The sequence below is a fragment of the Armigeres subalbatus genome, chromosome 1, assembly GCF_024139115.2.
Source record: "Armigeres subalbatus isolate Guangzhou_Male chromosome 1, GZ_Asu_2, whole genome shotgun sequence".
NCBI lineage: Eukaryota > Metazoa > Arthropoda > Insecta > Diptera > Culicidae > Armigeres > Armigeres subalbatus.
In genome coordinates this window covers 244,761,172-244,783,112 of record NC_085139.1, presented here as the reverse complement: position 1 = coordinate 244,783,112, position 21,941 = coordinate 244,761,172, and the positions used below count along the sequence as shown (strand labels likewise).

Genomic DNA, 21,941 nt, shown 5'->3' with positions numbered 1-21,941 from the left:
ACTGCTAATTAGGCTTTCAGCGATCGTGTACGTACACGCACGTTTCACCCACACTTTTACTCGGTTTGTTTGCAACCACGAGCAGCTGTCACGGCAAAATCAAATGGGATTGTTTGCAACCACGAACCTACGTTCGTGTTGGTGAGAAATGTCGGCGAGACCCTAATGAGTGTTGTCACGAAAGGAAAGAATGAGAGTCATGATGCTGTCAGTTTATTTCATTAGGGTGGGACATGAATTTGGACTTGCGGTAGAGCCAGCAAGATACATTTGGAACCGAACGGTTACAACATTTTCGGTAATTTATCAGCAGATATCAATCAGCGTCGAACAGCCATAACGGGGCTATTCATTCACTTTCTTTTTGAAGTTTTGCACGACGTTTTCCGACCATCGTCCCTAACTCCTAATCCCAAGGTGTTAACCCATTTCGGTCTGACCTAGAAATCAAAATTGAAATAACCCGTGTAGGCTCATTTTTCGTCCGATTGCCATGAAATTTTCAGGGAAGAAGCGTCATCATGTCTATTTTTTTGGTACATGACTTGATTTGACCATGGTGCCAATCCGGCCGGATTTATTAAGGGGGGTCCTGGGTCAGATGCAGTCAAAAACGGGTCATTTTTTTAAAACCATTGATAAATGAACGAAAGTGACCAGAATGCTGATGCAAACGTGGTCAATCATCATTGACCAGCATCAGAAATTAGTTTTGATACCTTTGAATCACCAGGACATGGTTCCGGATGTTCCGGGAACCTGGTTCCCTAGGGTATCCCTGGGGTGGTGGACACTTTTCAAGTAAACACAACCCAGTCTTGCGACATATCAAACTTCATGGTTTTGGAAGAGAATCCTAATAGATGAGTTTTTGGGAGGTTTTGGACACATTGGCCACATCCGGAAGTGTTCCCGGGATCCTGGTTCCCTCAGGGAAGTGGACAAATTTCGATTAGCACCGAAACCCATCTTGCGACATATCAAACTCCATGATTTTGAAAGACAAGCTCAATAGATGAGTTTTTGAGAGGTTTTGGACACAGTGGCCACGTTCGGAAGTGTTCCCGGGAGCCTGGCTCCCTCAGGGAAGTGGACAAATTTCGATTAGCACCGAAACCCATCTTGCGACATATCAAACTCCATGATTTTGAAAGACAAGCTCAATAGATGAGTTTTTGAGAGGTTTTAGACACATTGGCCTTGTCCGTAAGCGTTCCCGAGAGCCTGGTTCCCTCAAGGAAGCGGACAAATTTCGATTAGCACCGAAACCCATCTTGCGACATATCAAACTCCATGATTTTGAAAGACAAATTGAATTTTTTTTGAGATTTTAGTCACATTGGCCACGACCGGAAGTGTTCTTGGGAACCTGGTTTCCTCAAGGAAGTGAACAAATTTAGATGAGTACCGAAACTCTTCTTGTGACGTAACAAACTCCATGATTTTGAAAGTCAAGCAAAATAATGAAGTTTGATATGTCGTAAGATGGGTTTTGGAGCCAATCGAAATTTGACCGCTTCGCTGAGAGAACCAGTGCGTCCAAAATCTCTCAAAAATTCATGTATTGTGCTTGTCTTTCAAAATCATGGAGTTGGACATGCCCCAAAATGGGTTTCGGTGCTAATCGAAATTTGTCCGGTCCCCTGAGGGAACCAGGCTCCCGGGAACACTTTCGGACGTGATCAACGTGTCCAAAATCTCTCAAAAAATCATGTATCGTGCTTGTTTTTCAAAATCATGGAGTTTGATGTATCGCAAGATAGGTTTTGGTGCTAGGCAAGATTTGTCCACTTTCTTGGGGGAACCAATTTCCCGGGAACACTTCCGGATGTGGCCAATGTGTCCAAAACCTCTCAAGAACTCATCTTTTGAAATTGTCTTCCAAAATCATGGAGTTTGATATGTCGCAAGATGGGTTTCGGTGCTAATCAAAATTTGTCCGCTTCCCTGAGGGAACCAGGCTCCCGGGAACACTTACGGACGAGGCCAATGTGCCCAAAACCTCTCAAAAAATCATGTGTTGTGCGTGTCTTTCAAAATCAAGGAGTTTGATATGTCGTAAGATGGGTTTCGGTGCTAATCAAAATTTGTCCACTTCCCTGAGGGAACCAGGCTCCCAGGAACACTTCCGAACGTGGCCACTGTGTCCAAAACCTCTCAAAAACTCATCTATTGAGCTTGTCTTTCAAAATCATGGAGTTTGATATGTCGCAAGATGGGTTTCGGTGCTAATCGAAATTTGTCCGCTTCCCTGAGGGAACCAGGCTCTCGGGAACACTTACGGACGAGGCCAATGTGTCCAAAACATCTCAAAAAATCATGTGTTGTGCGTTTCTTTCAAAATCATGGAGTTTGATATGTCGCAAGATGGGTTTCGGTGCTAATCGAAATTTGTCCGGTCCCCTGAGGGAATCAGGCTCCCGGGAACACTTCCGGATGTGGTAAATGTGTCCAAAACCTCTCAAAAACTCATCTATTGAGCTTGTCTTTCAAAATCATGGAGTTTGATATGTCGCAAAATGGGTTTCGGTGCTAATCAAAATTTGTCCGCTTCCCTGAGGGAACCAGGCTCCCGGGAACACTTTCGGACGTGATCAACGTGTCCAAAATCTCTCAAAAAATCATCTATTGAGCTTGTATTTCAAAATCATGGAGTTTGATATGTCGCAAGATGGGTTTCGGTGCTAATCGAGATTTGTCCACTTTCTTGAGGGAACCAGGATCCCGGGAACACTTCCGGATGCGGCCAATGTGTCCAAAACCTCTCAAAAACTCATCTATTGAGCTTGTCTTTCAAAATCATGGAGTTTGATATGTCGCAAAATGGGTTTCGGTGCTAATCAAAATTTGTCCGCTTCCCTGAGGGAACCAGGCTCCCGGGAACGTTTTCGGACGAGGCCAATGTGTCCAAAACCTCTAAAAAAATCATGTGTTGTGCGTGTCTTTCAAAATCATGGAGTTTGATATGTCGCAAGATGGGTTTCGGTGCTAGTCAAAATTTGTCCACTTCCCTGAGGGAACCAGGCTCCCGGGAACACTTCCGAACATGGCCACTGTGTCCAATACATCTCAAAAACTCATCTATTGAGCTTGTATTTCAAAATCAAGGAGTTTGATATGTCGCAAGATGGGTTTCGGTGCTAATCGAAATTTGTCCACTTCCTTGAGGGAACCAGGATCCCGGGAACATTTCCGGATGTGGCCAATGTGTCCAAAACCTCCCAAAAACTCATCTATTAGGATTCTCTTCCAAAACCATGAAGTTTGATATGTCGCAAGACTGGGTTGTGTTCACTTGAAAAGTGTCCACCACCCCAGGGAACCAGGTTCCCGGAACATCCGGAACCATGTCCTGGTGATTCAAATGTATTAAAACTAACTTCTGATGCTGGTCAATGATGATTGACCACGTTTGCATCAGCATTCTGGTCACTTTCGTTCATTTATCAATGGTTTTAAAAAAAATGACCCGTTTTTGACTGCATCTGACCCAGGACCCCCCCTTAATAAATCCGGCCGGATTGGCACCATGGTCAAATCAAGTCATGTACCAAAAAATAGACATGATGACGCTTCTTTCCTGAAAATTTCATGGCAATCGGACGAAAAATGAGCCTACACGGGTTATTTCAATTTTGATTTCTAGGTCAGACCGAAACGGGTTAAGCGACTCGTGCCGATGGGATGCATGGCCAGGGAGGTGAAATAATAAGCTAGGCCTTTAACGGAGCCTGTGGGATTCCTGGGCACAGTAATTGTCCCTTACCGCGTCATGCTGGGCTCTGGCGTGGTGGACCTCTTTTCCCGAGCAACTCGTGGGATCAAAATGGAAAACCAAGTGAATTCTTCAAATAGTGGTAGTAGTGTAGGTGACAAACCCTTCGCAAGAGGGGGGTTGTTCAGATCTCCGCCTAGGAGGCCAGAGGCAATAGTCGGCAACTCGATGCGCAGCGTCAGCGTGGGCCACTTAACCTTCTCCCCGGCTACGCCGTTAGAGGTTATGAACGGCCCATGGCTTGTGAAGGCAATGAACCGCAAACGCGATGGGATTTCGGCCTTCGAGGTGGCGACGGAACGGCTGGACGCCATAATCGACTTTGCGTCATCGAAGCATAATATCTGTAAGGACCTCCAAGGGGAGCCTACTGAAACTTAGAAAGTCGGACCCCAAGCAGGAGAGGGCAGTCGGGACGGCCATGTGCGAACCCGTGAAATCCATGGAGTCGAGGTCTACCCAGACTGAGCCCCAAGGATTCGCGAGCTCGGGCAAGGTCTAATCGACCGAGGGCGTACCAGCGAAGACGGTGGTGCCAAAGTCTACCCAGACTGAGGCTCAAGTATTCGCGGGTACGTCGGGGGTGACTGCTCCAACGCAGCAGACACAAAAACGGGGGAGACAGTCTTCAGGGGATGAGCTTGGAGGGTTACTACCCCGAACAAGGGTAGTGGGGCTGGGAAGCTGAACCCCTGTCAGGTACCTCTAAAACCGGGGGAGGAAGGACCTAGAAAGGTCCGGCCACCCAGGAAAGACGGTGGTAAGGGGTTACGGCAGGCTGAGAGCTCTCAGCCGCCCCAGACCAGGGAAATAGACGCCTCCTGAACCCTGGTCAAAAACAAAAGGAAACCGCAGACGCGTCAAGAAGAAAAGAAAGGCCCAGGCCGAAAAGAAGGCCCAGGCGTATGAGGGTAGCAATAAGTCTAGGGTAGGCGCCTATCGCTCAAGGGGCGATGCCCTAGTCATCAGGACGTACGAGGCTAAGTATTCGGACGTCTTGAAGGCGATGAGGAGTGACGTCAAGCTCGGTGAACTCGGCGCCGGCGTACGTCGAATAAGACGTACCCGGACGGGCGAGATGATCCTCGAGCTGAAGCGGGGCGTCTCGCAAAAGGGCGCCGCCAACAAGAAGTTGGCGGAGGAAGTCCTAGGCGAGACGGTCAAGGTGACGGCACTCACGACGGAGGTGAATCTAAGGGTTAAAGACCTGGACGAGATCACCGAAGTCGAAGAGCTCGTCACGGCACTACGGCGACAATGGAAACGACAACGGAAAGGTTCGGCAGGGACACAGGTAGCATTGGTTCGGCTATCTGCAGTGGACGACTCCAAGGTAGTCAAGTTAAGGAGCGTCAATGTGGGATGGTCGGTGTGCCCTGTGGGCATATACGAGAAACTCGAAGTTAGCTTCAAGTGCCTGGAACCGGGGCACAAGCAATGGGACTGCAAAGGCCCTGACAGAAGCAAGCTCTGCCGACGCTGCGGATTGGAGGGACATAAGGCACAATGCTGCACGAACCCTCCCAATTGTTTGATTTGCTTTATCAAAGCTGTGAACAGCAAGCACCCCATGGGGGTTCGAAGTGCCCGGCGTTTGAGCGTGCTGCAAAATCACAGTGCAGATAACGCAGCTAACCTGAACCGAAAGAGGTATCACATTTGAGATTAATAATTTTAAAATTTTGAGAACTAGATTTAGTGATTCAAATGAGGAGGCTGACTGTGATAGTTATGGCCGCGGGTATTGCGTAACTAACAAGCACATAATATTGCATTGTGCCAGCATCGAAGCCTCTTTAGCATGATGTAGGAATTTTATTTATTTTTGCTAACCGTACTTTTCATCCCGTATTCTTCGAGAATAGCAAAACAAAAAACGGGAAGGAAGAAAAACATGCATACTACCTTGAAATCATGAAAGCTACAAAACATCTAATCCCATTTTGTTCTTCCATTCCAGGTGGGGACGACCGACGGGTGCTGCTATGGCACGTGGACAAAGCCATCCTGGAGAAGGAATTTCCAACTTCAATGAACAAGCAACATTTGAGCAACATATTCTGTCTGGGTCTCGATTCTCGCAACAATCGGATCTTCTCCGGAGGCAACGATGACGTTGTGATCGTTCACGACACTCAGACGTTAGTATTGCATGTCTTCAATTGGTCAACGTATCCCCCCGCTAACAAAAATAAACTCAATTTTCAGACGCGAATCCGTAGACGTATATCTTCACAGCAAACCGGTGTACGGCCTATCAATCGATCCCTCTAATGATAACATCTTTGCCACGGCCGGCGAGGACGGCAAGATACTGATCTTCGACCTGCGGGACAGTTCGGATGTGATGTGCGTTTCGCGCTGCCGCTCGCCGTACCATGCCGTGATGCACCATCCCTTCGATGCGGGTTTCATCGTGACGGCCAACGCCAAAGAGGGTGCAGCGCTGTGGGATTTGCGATCTCCGAAGCTGCCCACCATTCGGTACGGTGGGGAGAATGCCGCCCAGAGCTGCATGAGTGTTCGGTTCAACAGTTTGGGAACGCAGGTGTTGGCACTGAGAAGGCGTCTACCACCCATTCTGTATTCCACGGGTTCAGCGGAACCGATTTGTCAGTTTTACCATCAGGACTATTATAATTCCTGCACGATGAAGAGTTGTTGCTTCGCCGGAGAAAACGATCAGTACGTGCTGTCCGGATCGGATGATTTCAATTTGTACGTTTGGCGAGTTACAGATTGTGATGTGACCGATACCGACCAGTGGGTTGATCAGAATCAGATGGTTCTCTATGGACATCGGTCGATCGTTAATCAAGTGCGGTACAATCCACAAAAGTGCTTGATTGCATCGTCCGGGGTGGAGAAGATCGTGAAGCTGTGGACTCCATTCGAGTTGAACGCGTGGCGCGGAAATTTAACCGAGGAAGCCACTGGTCCCGATAATCCGAGGGAGGTGTTTACCAACGAAGAGTACATTTCCCTGAATATGACTCATGACTACAGTCATCAATCGACGATGGAAGATCCTAGGATGATGGCATTTTTTGACTATTTAGTTCAGCAAGAAATCGAGGGTTGGAATACCGAAACATCGGACCAAACCTCGGAGCACAGCTCGGATGAGAACGAATCGTCCCGTCCCGACACAACGCAGACGTCTGATACCGAGTCGGTTCAGAACTATATTCCACTACGGGGTCAGCACACAAGCAGAAGAGGGGACGTAACACAACGGACAAAGTATCGCAACAGGATTGCATATCTGATTGCTACAAAGCGCAACCGATTGAAACGACTGGCGTTGAAAACGGCGAACACACGGACCCCAAATCGCCGTACGATTACGAAGGCCAAGTACGGATTACGGAATCAGCCCAAGCGACCGGGCTTGGGAGCGTTGCGCACCACAAGGAAAGGAATCGGCAAACGGAATCGTCGACTCAGTACCAGCAAGTATAATAAACGCCCGGTATCACACGAGCAGACCAGCGATTCGGAGGTTCCCAAATCAACCAAGAAACGTAGACTGCAGACCACAAATCTGAACTTGGCGGTGTATCGGACGTTTCGTCGGAAATCGAAAGGAACGCCGTCATCCACTTCGAACACCAGCACACGCGTAGAGGAAACGAGCTCGGATGATGATGATGATGCGGAGGACAGCGAGCAGCAGCATCCGGCGGCCAAGAAGCTTAAGTTGAGCATTGAAGCGTTGAGTAGTTTACCGTCAACGTCGCGCGGGTTTCCGGGAGCGAGTAGTAACAGTACAGTGGGTACCAGTGGAAGTGCGTATAATAACGGAGCTGGTCCGAGTGGGTTGTGCAATGCCGGGCGAAGTGCGGCCATTAATGCAAGCAATAGCGGTACCTATTCCGGGATGGATACACCCAGCACGAGTACAGGACTGACTGGAAATGGAAGAAGTGAGTATTCTGCGTGTTTTTAACGTTTTGCCTTTCTCATATTAACAAAGTTGAACCGGAAGGCTATCATGTCACTCCGAAAGCGAACTTTTGATAGAAGGCTCGTAGACCCATCCATAGTGTTTCATACCAATCGACTCAGCTCGACAAACTGAGCACATTTCTATCCATCCGTGCGTGTATGCACAAAAAATGAAAAAATTGTAACCAACTTTTCATATATCAATCTTAACAAAGTGATAAGAATTTTTTGGAATTTTCAGAGGAAGTTCTTGAAAATTACCATTTAATATGCATCATATTATTGTTGCCAGACATGTTTTTGCCTTTCTCGTACAACAAAGTTGTACCGAAAAGCTATATGGTCACTCCAAATCAAACTGTTGATAGGAGCCCCGGAGACCATAGTGTTATACACCAATCGACTCAGTTCGACGAACTGAGGTGATGTCTGTATGTTCGTATGTATGTGTGTGTGTGTGTGTATGTGTGTGTGTTTTTTTTTCTTCCAAAGCAATGGAGGGGGAATCTGCTCAACAGACATCCTGGGTTGTCCAGGAAGTGCGGGGTTAGGGACCACCTCCAACAGCAAACGAGGGAGGCAGGATTACATCCCCGAACCGCTAAACCGTTTCCATTGCCGCCAAGCCCATCGTCCTTTCAGTACAACCGGAAATTAATGCTTCGAAGGGGGGATAGTGCACAACGCACCCTCGAGGTTAGCTGCGTGTCCTTGCAGCATCGAACATCGTGACTCGCTTTTTTAGAAGAACACCATGGTATCGTGCCAGCGCATTGCCGGCTTTCCAGGTGGCCTTACCATGCCCTATGTCCTCGGAAGGTGGGAAGGGTAGACTTTGCGCCTGCTTCCCTCTGCACGACTGGTATCAAGAATGATGATGCCGCGTGCACCCCAAATTGACCTCTCTGCGATAGGGCCTATTCGCCAGCACACAGAGGGACTTGCCGACGCGGTGCCTATGCCTGCCCCAGCCTTGACGAGGACCCCTTTCCGTCCTCGGGCTCGGAACCCGCCCGGTTGACCGACGCCGCGAAGTCGACTCCGAACCCTTGGACCACCTCTTATTTGGGCCTGAACTAGCCATTCCTCGAGTCCACGCGCCACCTTTTGTGTAGCTCCGAGACGATTTGGACGATAGCCGGTAAAACGGCATCCAGCCAACTTCAAATTTACACATCATCCGGACTAGGTTGTCCGGGGTAGTGTCCAGACCACATGTGGCAAGCATGTGGTCACGCAATGTGCGAAAACGCGGGCACACGAACAATACGTTTCCTCTAAACCTGCGCACACCGGACACTCGGGCGAGGCCTGTCTGGTAGGTACTGTCTGAAGCAACCATGGCCTGTAAGGACCTGGGTCAGGTGGAAAGTGATTTCCCCATGGCGCCTCTTGACCCACGTAACTATCTCCGGTATCAACCTATGTGTCCATCTACCCTGCCCACGCACGCTGCCCACGCTGGAACTGCCCACGCACGCTGCTATTTGACCATTGAGGCCAACCTGACAGTCCTACGGATGCCTCTCGTGCCGTGCATTTCGAAGCACTCTATGTGTTCACCGATAACGATGTCAATAGGCATCATACCGGTGATGACGCAAAGTGCATCGTGCGACACGGTACGGTACGCGCTCGCAACTCTTAGGCACATAAGCCTATACGTACTTTCTAACTTCGTTCTGTAGCAGTTAATACGCAGGGCCGTGCCCCAAGCTGGCCCCCCATACCTCAGTATGGGCAAAGCGACACTATCCAGAAGCTTGCGCTTGCTGGCATAAACCGCAGAGCTATTGGACATCATCCGGGACAATGCCACTATAGCTGTGGAGGCACGCTTGCAGGCGTAATTGACGTGGCTACCAAAGGTGAGCTTATCGTCGATCATTACCCCCAAGAGTTTAATGGAGCGTTCAGAGGTGACCGCGCAGTTGCCCTTACCACCGCTTGTTGCTCCGACTTTCGGTTGTTAACAACAACCACCTCAGTCTTGTGGTGAGTAAGTTTTAACTTCCTGGAACTCATCCACTCCTCCACAATTGCGATCGAGTGGGCTGCAGTCAACTCCATCTCTTCGATCGATTCGCCGTAGACCTCCAGCGTAATATCGTCAGCCAAGCCGACAATTACCACGCCCACCGGGAACTTCAACCTCAAGACACCGTCGTACATGACGTTCCATAACACCGGACCCAGTATGGAACCTTGCGGAATCCCTGAGGCTATGTCAACGCACTTCCGTCCCGCCTCCGTGTCGTATATTAGTACTCGATTCTGGAAGTAGCTTCCGAGAATCTTGTACAGGTACTCGGGAATTCCATGACGCAGGAGCGCATCTGCAATAGCTGTCCAACTGGCACTAGTGAATGCATTTCTCACGTCGAGAGTCACTACTGCACAATAGCGAACTCCCCTCCTCTTACGCTGGATAGCTATCTCCGCAGATAAGGTAACCGACAAGATAGCGTCTACGGTAGACTTACCCTTTCGGAAGTCAAACTGGTTACTCGATAGACCATCCGCACCCTCCGTGCGTATCAACAACCTGTTGAGGATGATTTTCTCGAGCACTTTCCCCGCAGTATCAAGCGACGGATCCCCCGGTGGTTTTCCCGCCTTTGGCAATAGGACCAATATCTGCCTTTTCCATGCTTTAGGGAAGACTCCCTCGTCCAGGCATCTCTGCATGACAGATCTGAACATCTCGGGAGCCTCAGCAATGGCCGCTTTGATGGCCAGGTTCGGAATACCATCCGTTCTTGGCGCCTTACCCCTACTAAGGGACTGTTCAATCCCCGCAAGTTCCGCCACAGTTACTCTTCCTTCGTCGGCCACCCTGGCCTCTGGCAGCTCCACAAAGTGAGGCCAGGGACTTGGCTCATGACGTGGGAAGAGCTCCGCGATGATCCTCTCCAGCATCTCTGGAGACTGATCTGTAGAGGCCATTACGACCCTATAGGCGTCACCCCATGGATTCGCGTTGGCACTTTGACATAGGCCCTCGAAGCAGGCTTTTTTTCTTGATCTAATCTCAGTCTTCAGGGCGGCTCTAGCAGCCCCGAACGCCACCCGTCGTTCAACACGCTCCTCTTCTGTGCGCGCTCGCTGCATCCGCCTCCATGCCCGTAGGCAGGCACAGGTTCGCAATTGCTTGAGTCCACCAGTAAGCCGGTGGACTTCCATTCCTAGGGTAGACTTTCCTAGGCATGGTGGCATCGCATGCACGCGAGAGTACTGTTACCAGCAGCTCGCCGCGCAGACCGAGAGTATTGTGCTCGCGGCGGAGCGCTTTCTTAAACACCTCGTCGTCAAAGTATGATGTCTTCCACATACGAGGGCTAGGCCTCGCCCCTTCTTCCGTCCGCTGAATGCTGGTCGTATAGTCGATACTGTAGCGAACCGCCAGGTGGTCGCTGTGAGTGTCGCCATTATCTACCCTCCAGTTCGAACTACTCGTTTGGCCAGGACTCCAGAACGTAACGTCGATAATCGACTCGGCCCCGTTACAGCTGTAGGTACTTTTGGTACCGACATCAAGGATGTTATCGATCATTTAGGAATCTGCCTTCGATCATTTAGTAGTTTTTCAATAACTCATTCCAGAGGCTAAATTTCAAAATGTTTTGTATGGTGGACTTCTAGTGCGAAGGTTTATCTACAACTCTGCCAAACAGTTCGTTGTTTGAATTTCATTAATAACGGAGCTATAGCGCTAGTAGCAGTAACTTAGACTAAATGATTGCATATTTTGTTATCATTTAGTATAAGTATAGCAACTAGCACCGTAACTCCGTTAGCAGTGGAATTCGAACATCGACCTGTTCAGGAGAGTTGTAGAAAAACCTTCGCACTAAAAGTCCACCATACAACACATTTTGAAATTTAGCCTCTGGAATGAGCTATTGACAAACTACTAAATGATCGAACGCAGATTACTAAATGATCGATAACATCCTTGACCGACATTAGCCAAGTCCACATCCAACATGGCCAGTGATTCCAGCAGGATCTACCCCGTTGATTCGTGGATCGGCTTCCCCATTCCACGGCCCACCGGCCCACGCCCCATCAAGTTAGTCGAAAACAATCTAGCATACGACCGAACTGCTCGATCGACCATCGAGGAGGCGCATAGCAGCTGCAGAAAAAGACCCCGTTGACTTTGGCAATGACGAAGCCCTCGTGTGTCGAAGATACCAACTCTTGGACTGAGTATTTCCCCGTTGTCCATATCGCCGCCATTTTAGACCCATCGGTGATCCAATTACCTTTCCTGGTGGGTACCCGGTAAGGATCTGCTATGATGGCGATATCCGTCCCCCATTCAGCAACTGTCTGACACAGCAGTTGCTGGGCTGCATCACAGTGGTTCAGGTTTAGCTGCGTTAAATGCACTGTGATTTTGCAGCACGCTTAAACGCCGGACACTTCCAACCCCCCATGGGGTGCTTGCTGTTCGCAGCTTTACTGGAACAAATCAAACAATTGGGAGGGTTCGTGCAGCATTGTGCCTTATGTCCCTCCAATCCGCAGCATCGGCAGAGCTTGCTTCTGTCAGGGCCTTTGCAGTCCCATTGCTTGTGCCCCGGTTCCAGGCACTTGAAGCAAACTTTGGGTCGCTCGTATATGCCCGCAGGGCACACCGACCATCCCACCTTGTCGCTCCCTAACTTGACTACCTTGGAGGCGTCCGCTGCAGATAGCCGAACCAATGTGTCCTTGCCGGACCTTTCCGTAGCCGAATCGCTTCGGTGGGTGTCTCCACTTCACACTGTCGCCGCAGTGCCGTGACGAGCTCTTCGACTTCGGTGATCTCGTCCAGGTCTTTAACCCTTAGATTCACCTCCGTCGTGAGTGCCCTCACCTTGACCGTCTCGCCTAGGACTTCCTCCGCCAATCACTTGTAGGCTGCGCTCTTTTGCGAGACGCCCCGCTTCAGCTCGAGAATCATCTCGCCCGGCCGGGAACGTCTTACTCGACGTACGTCGGCGCCGAGTTCACCGAGCTTGACGTCACTCCTCATCGCCCTCAAGACGTCCGAGTACCTAGCCTCGTCCGTCTTGATGACTAGGACATCGCCCCCTTGGCCGTTTGGCGCCTACCCTAGACTTCTTGCTACCCTTATTCGCCTGGGCCTTCTTTCCGGCCCTTGACGTCTTCGGTTTCCTCTTGTTCTTGACCAGGGTCCAGGAGGCGTCATCCCCCTCTACTTCCCTGGTCTGGGGCGGCTGAGAGCTCTCAGCCTGCCAAAACCCCGTACCACCGTCTTTCCTGGGTGGACGGACATTTCCAGGTCCTTCCTTCCCCGGTTTTGGAGGTACCTGCCCGGGGTTCAGCTTCCCAGCCCACTACCCTTGTTCGGGGTAGTAACCCTCCGCGTTTTGGAGCGGCCCCCAGGGAGCTCATCCCCTGGAGACTGTCTCCCCCGTTTTTGTGTCTGCTCCGTTGGAGCAGTCACCCCCGACGTGCCCGCGAATACTTGAGCCTCAGTCTGTGTAGACTTTGGCACCATAGTCTTCGCTGGCACGCCGTCACTCGATTCGACCTTGCCCGAGTCCGCGAATCCTTGGGCCTCAGTCTGGGTAGATCTCGACTCCACAGATTTCACGGGTTTGCACTTGGCCGACCCGACCGCCTTCTCCAGCTTGGCGTCCAACATCGACTTTCGAATATTATGCTTCGATGACGCAAAGTTGATGATGGCGTCCAGCTGTTCTGTCGCCACCTCGAAGGCCGAAATCCCATCGCGTTTGCGGTTCATCGCCCTCATATGCCATGGGCCGTCTATAACCTCTGCCGGCGTAGCCGAGGAGAAGGTTAAGTGACCCACGCTGGCGCTGCGCACCGAGCTACCGACTATTGCCTCTGGCCTAGGCGGAGACCTGAACAACCCACCTCTTGCGGAGGGGTTGTCGCCTACACTACTATCACTAATTGAAGAAGAATTGACTTGGTTTTCCATTTTGATCCCACGAGTTGCTCGGGAAAAAAAGTCCACCAAGCCAGATCCCAGCATGACGCGGATAATTACTATGGAGGGTGCCTAGGTACCCCACAGGCTCCGTTAAAGGCCTTGCTCATTATTTCACCTCCCCTGGCCATGCATCCCCTCGGCACGGGTCGCTTGGGATTATGGGTTGGTGACGATGGTGTCGACGAATCTGAAATTGAAGAAGTGTATAAGTGTTTCCAAGGCAAATTCGAGGTGACTACTCTAGGCCTGATTCGTCATTTTCTAGGATTTTACATCAAAAGAGAGAATGGCTGTTAATCGCTAAGTCTGGCTCCCTACATAGAGTGTGTGATTCGGAGATGCAAGATGGAGAACTCCTGTGCTGTGAAAACTCCCATGGAGTTTTCTGCGGACGAGAATAGTAAGCCCTTTGTAAATACGACATTGTACAGAAGTTTGATTGGTGCACTGCTGTATCTGGCGGTTAACGCCAGGCCCGATTTGATGCTGAGTTGGACTGTTAGGACGGAAACTTAGTCAGGCAACAAGAAGCGACTAGAACGCAATGAAACGGGTACTAAAGTATCTAAATGGGAGCAAGGTTTTCAGGCTAGATTGCGCACCTAAAACCGATTGAACCCTGGTGGGGTACTCCGACGCGGATTGGGCTGATGATAGGATATCCGCGCTCGACTACTGGATTCATATTTTTCTATGGCGGTGGACCAGTTAGTTGGACCAGCAAAGGACAGGCCTTTTCATCCTTAGAAGCCGAATACAACTCACTAAGCTTAGTCTGCTAAGAAGCAATGTGGCTTCGACGATTGCTGGAGGAGCTGCAAGAGCCCGAAGTGAAAACTACAACACTATTCGAGCACAACTTGGGGAGGGTTTAGTGTACCGTCCCAGCCGCAATTTCATCACTGTTGATTTAGTGTACCGTCCCAGTGATGAAATGGCGGCTGACCTTCTTATAAAACCTGTTGGACCTGCCAAGCTGAATATTTTTTTGAAGAAAGTAGGATTACACTAAGAACTTGAAATTGCGCTCATCCAGGAGGAGTGTCGGAAATGGATGAGCACCTCAAATATGTAAACCCAGCTTAACCCAGCTTAAATGAAAAAAAAAAGACAATCTGTAATCAAACTGACAACACTGTACCAATTATTTTTTTCTCTGTTACAAATAAACTTCTCATTCGCAAAGACGTGTTCACATTTTTCCTTTCAAAAAGTTTCCGCGTTTCTTTTGTTCGTTCTCGGTGGTTTCGTTGGTTTGTCTTCCCGGTGGTTCCGTTGCGACATTCAATAGTTTATTTTTCAGAAAATCATTGCAATGCTGAAAAAGCAAAAAGCAAGCTAAGCGAAATTTATTAATACATAATCCCTGCAGCAATTAAAATTTGGAAAAGCTTCAGAACGAATCTAACTAGCTTATTTATTTTTATACGTGTACTCTTTGTCTTATTCCGGGCCAATACATACTTCTAAAGATGGAAATCATATATGCATAAGATTAACGTTTTTGTGGCCTTATACCAAATGGTCGTTATGCCAAACGGCCCACTGTATTTGATTAATCTTTTCAACAATTATGCCAAATGGTCGTTATGCCAAAATGCCTCGAGGTACACATTATGCCGAATGGTCTTCATGCCAAATGGCCTTTAGACGTTCAAGTTGTTATGCTAAATGACATTATGCCAAACGGATGTTAAACGGTTTTATGCTAAATGGCATTAGGCCATATGGGCTTCCCCCGCTAATGATAACCTTTTTTTTTCCTGAAATATGCCTAAAAAATATAATGAGGTATTTGATTAAATATTCAAAATAATAGTGTATTTATTTTTCTGCGAAATGGATTATTCCGGGAAATATCATTTCGTCAAATGGGTAATTTCCGCGAAATACACCATTCCGGGAAATGGGTTCCCGCCATGTGGGACTCCGCGAAAAAGAATTATTATTTTTTTTATTATAGACTCTTAGAGAGTTTATTGACACTGCTTAAATTACTACGTTGTATGACATCGTTCGTTTTCTCCTTGAGAGTTATTGCAGCGATTTCATCTTCATCAAGGTGTTTCCATCTTCTTCTTCAAGGTTTCACTTTGGGGTCAAATCGAGTCGATCAGCGATATTTCTTTAAGGAACTCCAGTACTCTTTTTGCTTGACTGTTGTCGTCGGCTAAAGCTTCCCTCATGTTTGGTTGGAGTCCGATTTTCTTTCTTGCGTCGTCGTATCCAGGGCACTGAACGATAATGTGTTTAATGGTGAGTGGGTGGTTACATTTTACGCACTTTGGTGGGTCTTCCTTTTCCAGTAAGTATGCATGTGTTAGCCGGGTGTGGCCTATTCGTAGTCTGCTGAGTATGACATCTTCTTTGCGATTTCCTGTTAGCGCCTCTTTGAATGGTTTGGTAGTGTTTTTATCTCTCTAAGTTTGTTGTGGGGTGTTGAATTCCATTCGGATTCCCATTTTTAGTCATACTATTTTTAATGATGGTTTTTATTTCGGGGTGATCAACTGTTTTCCGCGTAATTGTGCTCATCTCTAGCGCACTCTTTGCTTCTTTGTCCGCTTTCTCATTTCCTGGGATGCCTATGTGACTAGGGACCCACATGAATGTTACCGATGTACCTTTCTTCCCTATGTTGGTGTACAGATGAACTATCTCGTCTTTCAAGCTGGTTCTGATTTTCTTCTTTTCTAGTGATGTGACAACACTTAAAGAATCGGTGCAAATAATATATACGCCTACACTTTCCTGGTTTGAAATCCAGTTTAGGGCCTCTATTATTGCAAGGCTCTCCACACTATAAATACTGAGTAGACCATGGGTTCGCTTGCGTATGATTCCTTCGTCGGTTACTATGCTGTATCCCGTTTTAGAGTCGTTTTTTGATCCGTCCGTGTATATCAGCTTGCAGAACTTATATTTGGTGTGGATTCTTTCAGCAAACAGTTTTTTAAGTTCATTTGGGTTTTTCCCGTTTCTACTAGCGGACATCATTATTTTGTCTATTTGAATTTAGGGATTTGCTTGGTGGTAGAAGAATTCCAATATTTTCGATTATATTCTTGCTTCTTGTTCTGATATTGTTTGGCTCTGATGCTCGGCCTTGGGCCCACAATTCTCCTGAGCTGTTGTTATTCTCTTCGTCTGTTGCACTATTTGTTAAAGCCTGTTCATTGTTTGTTTGCTTTGTTGCGAAGATAGCGAGTCTTTCACTGAAGAAACTTCTAAGACTTGGTATACCCGATTCGGCTTGTAGGCCGTGTCTATTGGGCTGGTTTGAAAAGCTCCTGTTATTATTCGCAGTCCTTGGTTATGTATGCTCTCTAGCTGCTTCATTGTAGATTCACAGGGGAGGAGATGATTGGCGCGCCGTACAGCATTTTCTCTAATACAGCTGATTTGTATATTTTTGATAAAGTTTGCCGGTCTGTACCTCATTGTTTGGTGGTTGTGCAACGTAAAAACTGTATTCTTTTGTATTTTGAATGTTAGGTGTTGGTCTAGTGTTACTCCAAGACATTTATGACTGAGCTTGTACGGTATTATGTCGTTGTTAATTTGAAGGTTTACGTTGGCTTGTTTTTTTGATCTCGCTTTTTTGAATACTACGGTTGCACATTTTTCGGCTGAGATCTTGAATCTAGTGTGGGTTTCCCAAGCTTCAATTTTTTTCAAAGCAAGTTGCAGGTTTTTAGCTATTTTCTTCTGGTTACTGTCGCTGGAGATCAAAGCTACGTCATCTGCATAAAGTAAGACTTGGACGTTTGGTGGTAGGTCTGAGCATATGGCGTCTATGGCTATCAAGAACAGGGTCACGCTTATAACTGATCCTTGACACAAACCATTTTCCATTAGCGTGTCGCGGGAGTATGTGCCGTTTACCTTAACTTTAAAGCTCCTTTTCATCAGCATTTGTTGAAGATATTTGATGAGGTTTCCTCCTATTTTCATTTGCTTATTCTATTCAGAACTAATCTGCGCTAGGTTGTGTCGTAGGCTTTTTTAATATCCAGAAAAACTGCTTGTGTTAGCCGCTTTTTATGCATTGCTTCTCTCACGATGTTGTCAAAATGGCCCAGATAATCGGTAGTAGATCTACCTTTCCTAAAGGCATACTGGTGTTGATTGATTAGATTTTTTTCTTCTAAGATGAACATTAGCCTATTGTTGATCATTCTTTCCATGATCTTTCCAAGACAACTGTTTAGGTAAATAGGTCTATAGTTTCCAGGGTTGTTTCTTTCCCCTTTTCCTTTGTAAATAGGTACTACGAATGATTTGGTCCAACTAACTGGGTACATGGATTCATTCCACAACCAGTTGTATGTTTTCAGCAAGAGGTTCTTATATTCTACTGGCAAATGGGTGATCATGGCATAGTGTATGTTGTCTGGACCAGGAGATGATCCTTTTAATCCTTCCATTGCCTCTGCTAGTTCGTTTTTGGAGAATGGTGCGTTGTACTCTGCTGTATCCTCATTTCTTATTTCGAGAGGTGTTTGCTCGATCCTGTTCTTCAATGGTATAAAGTTTTGATTGTACTCTTTATCGCTTGATATTTTTCCAAAGTGGTCGGCTAGGCTGTTTGCTATTTCAATGTTTGTGTTCATGCGTTGGCCGTTAAAGTTGATTTCTCTGATAGCTGATGGTTGGTATTTTTCCTGAATTTTCCTAAAATTGCCCCACATCTCTTTGGCCGGAGTATGAACGTTGAATTTGCTGACGAATTCTTTCCAAGAGCTAGTTTTTGCTTCTGTGATGATTTTTTGTGCTCTGCCATTGGCGTCTTGATATTCGTATATTAGTTGCGGGCTTGGAGGTTTGTTCTTGTTATTTTTAAGTTTACGTAGAGCTTTTCTTCTAGTTTTTACAGCTGTGGCTACTTCTTTGCTCCACCATGGCACACGTTTATTTCTTCTACTTGATCAATGACATCATTTTTCGTCTCAATGTTAATGTTATTTTGGATTTTTTCCCAATCCGCATCTTCTATTTTCCATCTTGGAATACGATCACTTGCTGGCGATTTTGACGGTGTCGACATAATTAGTGGAATATGATCACTTCCGTGTGAATCCTCACAGACGGTAAATTCCAATATTCCCGCTAGTTGATTAGAGCAGAGGCAAATGTCGATGCAAGATCCGATTCCTGTGCCGCTGCTTATGTAGGTTTTCTCACCGTTGTTCAGAACTACCAGGTTATTTTCGTTTATTATTGATTCTATTGTTGTACCTCTAGTGTTGATATTTTCCGATCCCCATAAGGGATGATGGGCATTTATGTCGCCTACCAGGATGGAAGGTTCAGGAATTTGTTCTATTAAAGCCATAATATCCTCTTTTGTGATCTGTTCCCCCGGGGGGAGGTATACGTTTAGTAAGTTTGCGTTCAGTAGTGCTCCGATGTTAACTGCAATTGCTTCTAGATCTGTATCAATATCTATGATTTGACTATCGATGTCGTTTTTTACTGCGATTATTACACCGCCTGCTGCTCTTGCTCCATTTGTTCTTGGACGATGGTATGTTGAATATTCTCTGATTTCTGATTGGTTGTCATTTTGGCACATAGTTTCTTGAAGGCAAATAGCTATTGTATTGTAAGTGCTTGCAAGGATGTTGGGGTCAGGCCTTCTTCCTCTTAAGCCTCTTACATTCCATGAAATTATATGGTGTTCACTGCTGATTGTACTTGAGTGGTCTTGTGTTGTTTGTGCTATTTTGTAATGCTTTTTGGTTTTGCTATTATTTTCTAGGATTTCTTTTTCTCGTTTCCGTCATCTGAGTTATTTTCTGGGTCTGTGGAAATATATCCTACTTCTTCGGTAACTGCTTTCATTTTGTTTCCTTTTTTCCTTGGAGGTGAACTTGGCTGCTTCTCTTGACTTCTTGTGTGCTTGGGAGGGTGCATACAAATTTAATGTTGCTTGTAGTTTACTGTTGTCTTTTTTCAGACTTTCAAGTTCGTTCTCGGCTGCTTTTCTTCTTGTTTTCTCCTCTTTGTAGACTGATACCAGATGTTCGAATTTGTGGTTCAGTGCTTTGTATTTTTCCTCCATGGATTCCATCTTTTTCTCGTTTTCATTTGTGACTTTTTTGATTTCTTCTTTGTATTCCTTCAACTTCACTTCGAACTGATTTTTGATGTCAGCTCTGAATCTTTTCTTCAAGGGATTTCTTTTCTTCGTTTAGTTGTTTCACTTGGTCGGCGTAAGTGTTCGAGCACGTTCGAGCTTTGATCTTCTATCATTTTTCTGGCTTCCCAGAAAGACAAGTTTTTATCCACTTTGATTTTTATTATTTCTGGCCAAACTTTGGGCACTTAAAGCAACGCATCGGATTTGGATACCATGGTCTTGTTTCCAGCACAGTGTATCCAATTTCAACTTCTTTGGGGGGTGTTTTTCCTTTAAGCGTAAGTACGAAAACTCCCATCGGAGTTTTAACATTGTCGCGCATTTTCATCAACTGTTTGACTTCCGTAACTTCCGGGACGATAGGTTTTCCAGAAGCTCGTCGTCACTCACTTCCTTCAAGTCTCGGCAGACTATCACTACTTTGCTCGAATTTAAAGTTTTGTGCTCGTACACTTTGACGGTAATTTCGTCACACAATTTTTCAATTTTAGCCAGGTTTTTTGCCTGGTGTTCGTTCCTCACCGTCACTAGAATTTTTCCATCTTTCGTTTTCTTTGCGCTGGTTCCGCTTCCACAGTAACTTTGGATTGTTTTTTCCACAAGTATCGGGGACACTCCGTGGAAATTTTTATCCTCTTTCATCCTTTCCATCACCATTATCATTTCTCTGGGGTTTGGATGGATGGGTTTGGGTTTGGATGCACTCATCCGGCGAGTTGGTGTCGCCGGTGGCGCAGGGTTTATTCAAGTTCATATGTATGTTGTTTACGCTTCGGTCGACGGCACTAGTAATTGGTGATTCGACACTTTCACGGTCTCGGTCGGGGGTAATATGATACTTTCGCGATCGCGGTAGTTGGTTTAATTAATTGCCAGTAAGCGTCTATACTCGACCGGGGCAGAACTCGGACTCATGAAAAAAAAAAGAAGAATTTTGCATTTTGTCATACAATCCTCGTTTACATTGATTAGTTAGTAAAAATTTCCTTTTTTATATTTCTCATTTCTAGACTTGCTGTTTCACCTGGCGTCGGCCACGAACGACGACGATGACGATTCCGACGATGACCCATCGATCCCGGAACATCCCACCTCACCGGACAACATGCTTCGAGTGATTACATCTCCAATCAACCACTTCGAAGTCCCATCGAACTCGACTGCGATCCTCGCCGTAGATCACAACGATAACAACATCCTAGACCACAGCAACAACAACACCAGTTACGTGAACCACAATAATAATAGCAACAACAATAATACTAACCGCACTAGTAATAACAATAGCAGTAGATCAAGTACTATCCTAATCAATAGAAACGTAAGCACCGACACAGCAACAATCCAGAATGGCTCCAATGGAGCCGGCCAGAAGCGGGCCCACCATGCGCAAAGCTCCACCCCTACTACACAGGACCACAACGAGTCCTCTTCGTCGTACAACCAAGGCTACGATCATACGTACTCTAGTCGGTCCAACTCGCGCCTGTCCAGCAGTTACGATTATGACTGTTCTTCGAGTAACGACAGCTTCATGGACTATTTCATCAACAAGAAAAAGCTGATGGCCGGTTCTAGTAATCTCAATCAGGACCAGCCAGCAGCATCGGGTTCCGGCAGCGTTCGAAAATTCCCGGACTACAACCGCGAACTGCTGAATCAAACGCCGGACAGTGGAATCGCCACCGGACCGTGCAGTTCCGTGTCGACCAACGGAGGGCTTCCGTCGGCGGCGAAATCACTTCCCGGGGGAACCCCCGGCGGCGAAAGCGGTAGCAGTAATGGTAATTACCTACCCGGCACCAGCAGTACCAGTGGTGGCAGCCAAGCGGCCAACAACGGCAACAACGGAATTACCGATTTGGGCACCAAACTGTTCCAGCAAAAGGTGGCCCGGGTTCGGAAAAGCTACCGCAAGAACTTCTGTGATGACTCGGATAGCGAGTGAGGGGGGACACTGTACTGGCTGGATTTGTTCTACGTACGCACGACCGCCGTTACGTGATTTTTTTTTGTTTCGAAAGTATTTAGATATAGTGGTAGTGCTCTTTTAAGTTAGAATTCGTGTTTTATCATAGTAAGAAACTTCCCATTTCGGTTTG

General features: G+C 47.0%; 1 protein-coding gene across 2 annotated transcripts in view; it reads left to right on the top strand.

The window, feature by feature from the left end:
• Positions 1-21,941, top strand: part of LOC134206268 (probable serine/threonine-protein kinase DDB_G0276461) — a 61,409-nt gene that overhangs the window by 39,086 nt on the left and 382 nt on the right. For both annotated transcript variants that reach the window (XM_062681962.1, XM_062681963.1), the window contains exons 3-5: positions 5,736-5,916; positions 5,984-7,701; positions 20,850-21,941. The exon at positions 20,850-21,941 is cut by the window's right edge and continues 382 nt beyond it. In XM_062681962.1, coding sequence (XP_062537946.1) covers positions 5,736-5,916; positions 5,984-7,701; positions 20,850-21,787 — 2,837 coding nt within the window. In that variant the 3' untranslated portion in view covers positions 21,788-21,941. The remainder of the gene's footprint in view (positions 1-5,735; positions 5,917-5,983; positions 7,702-20,849) is intronic.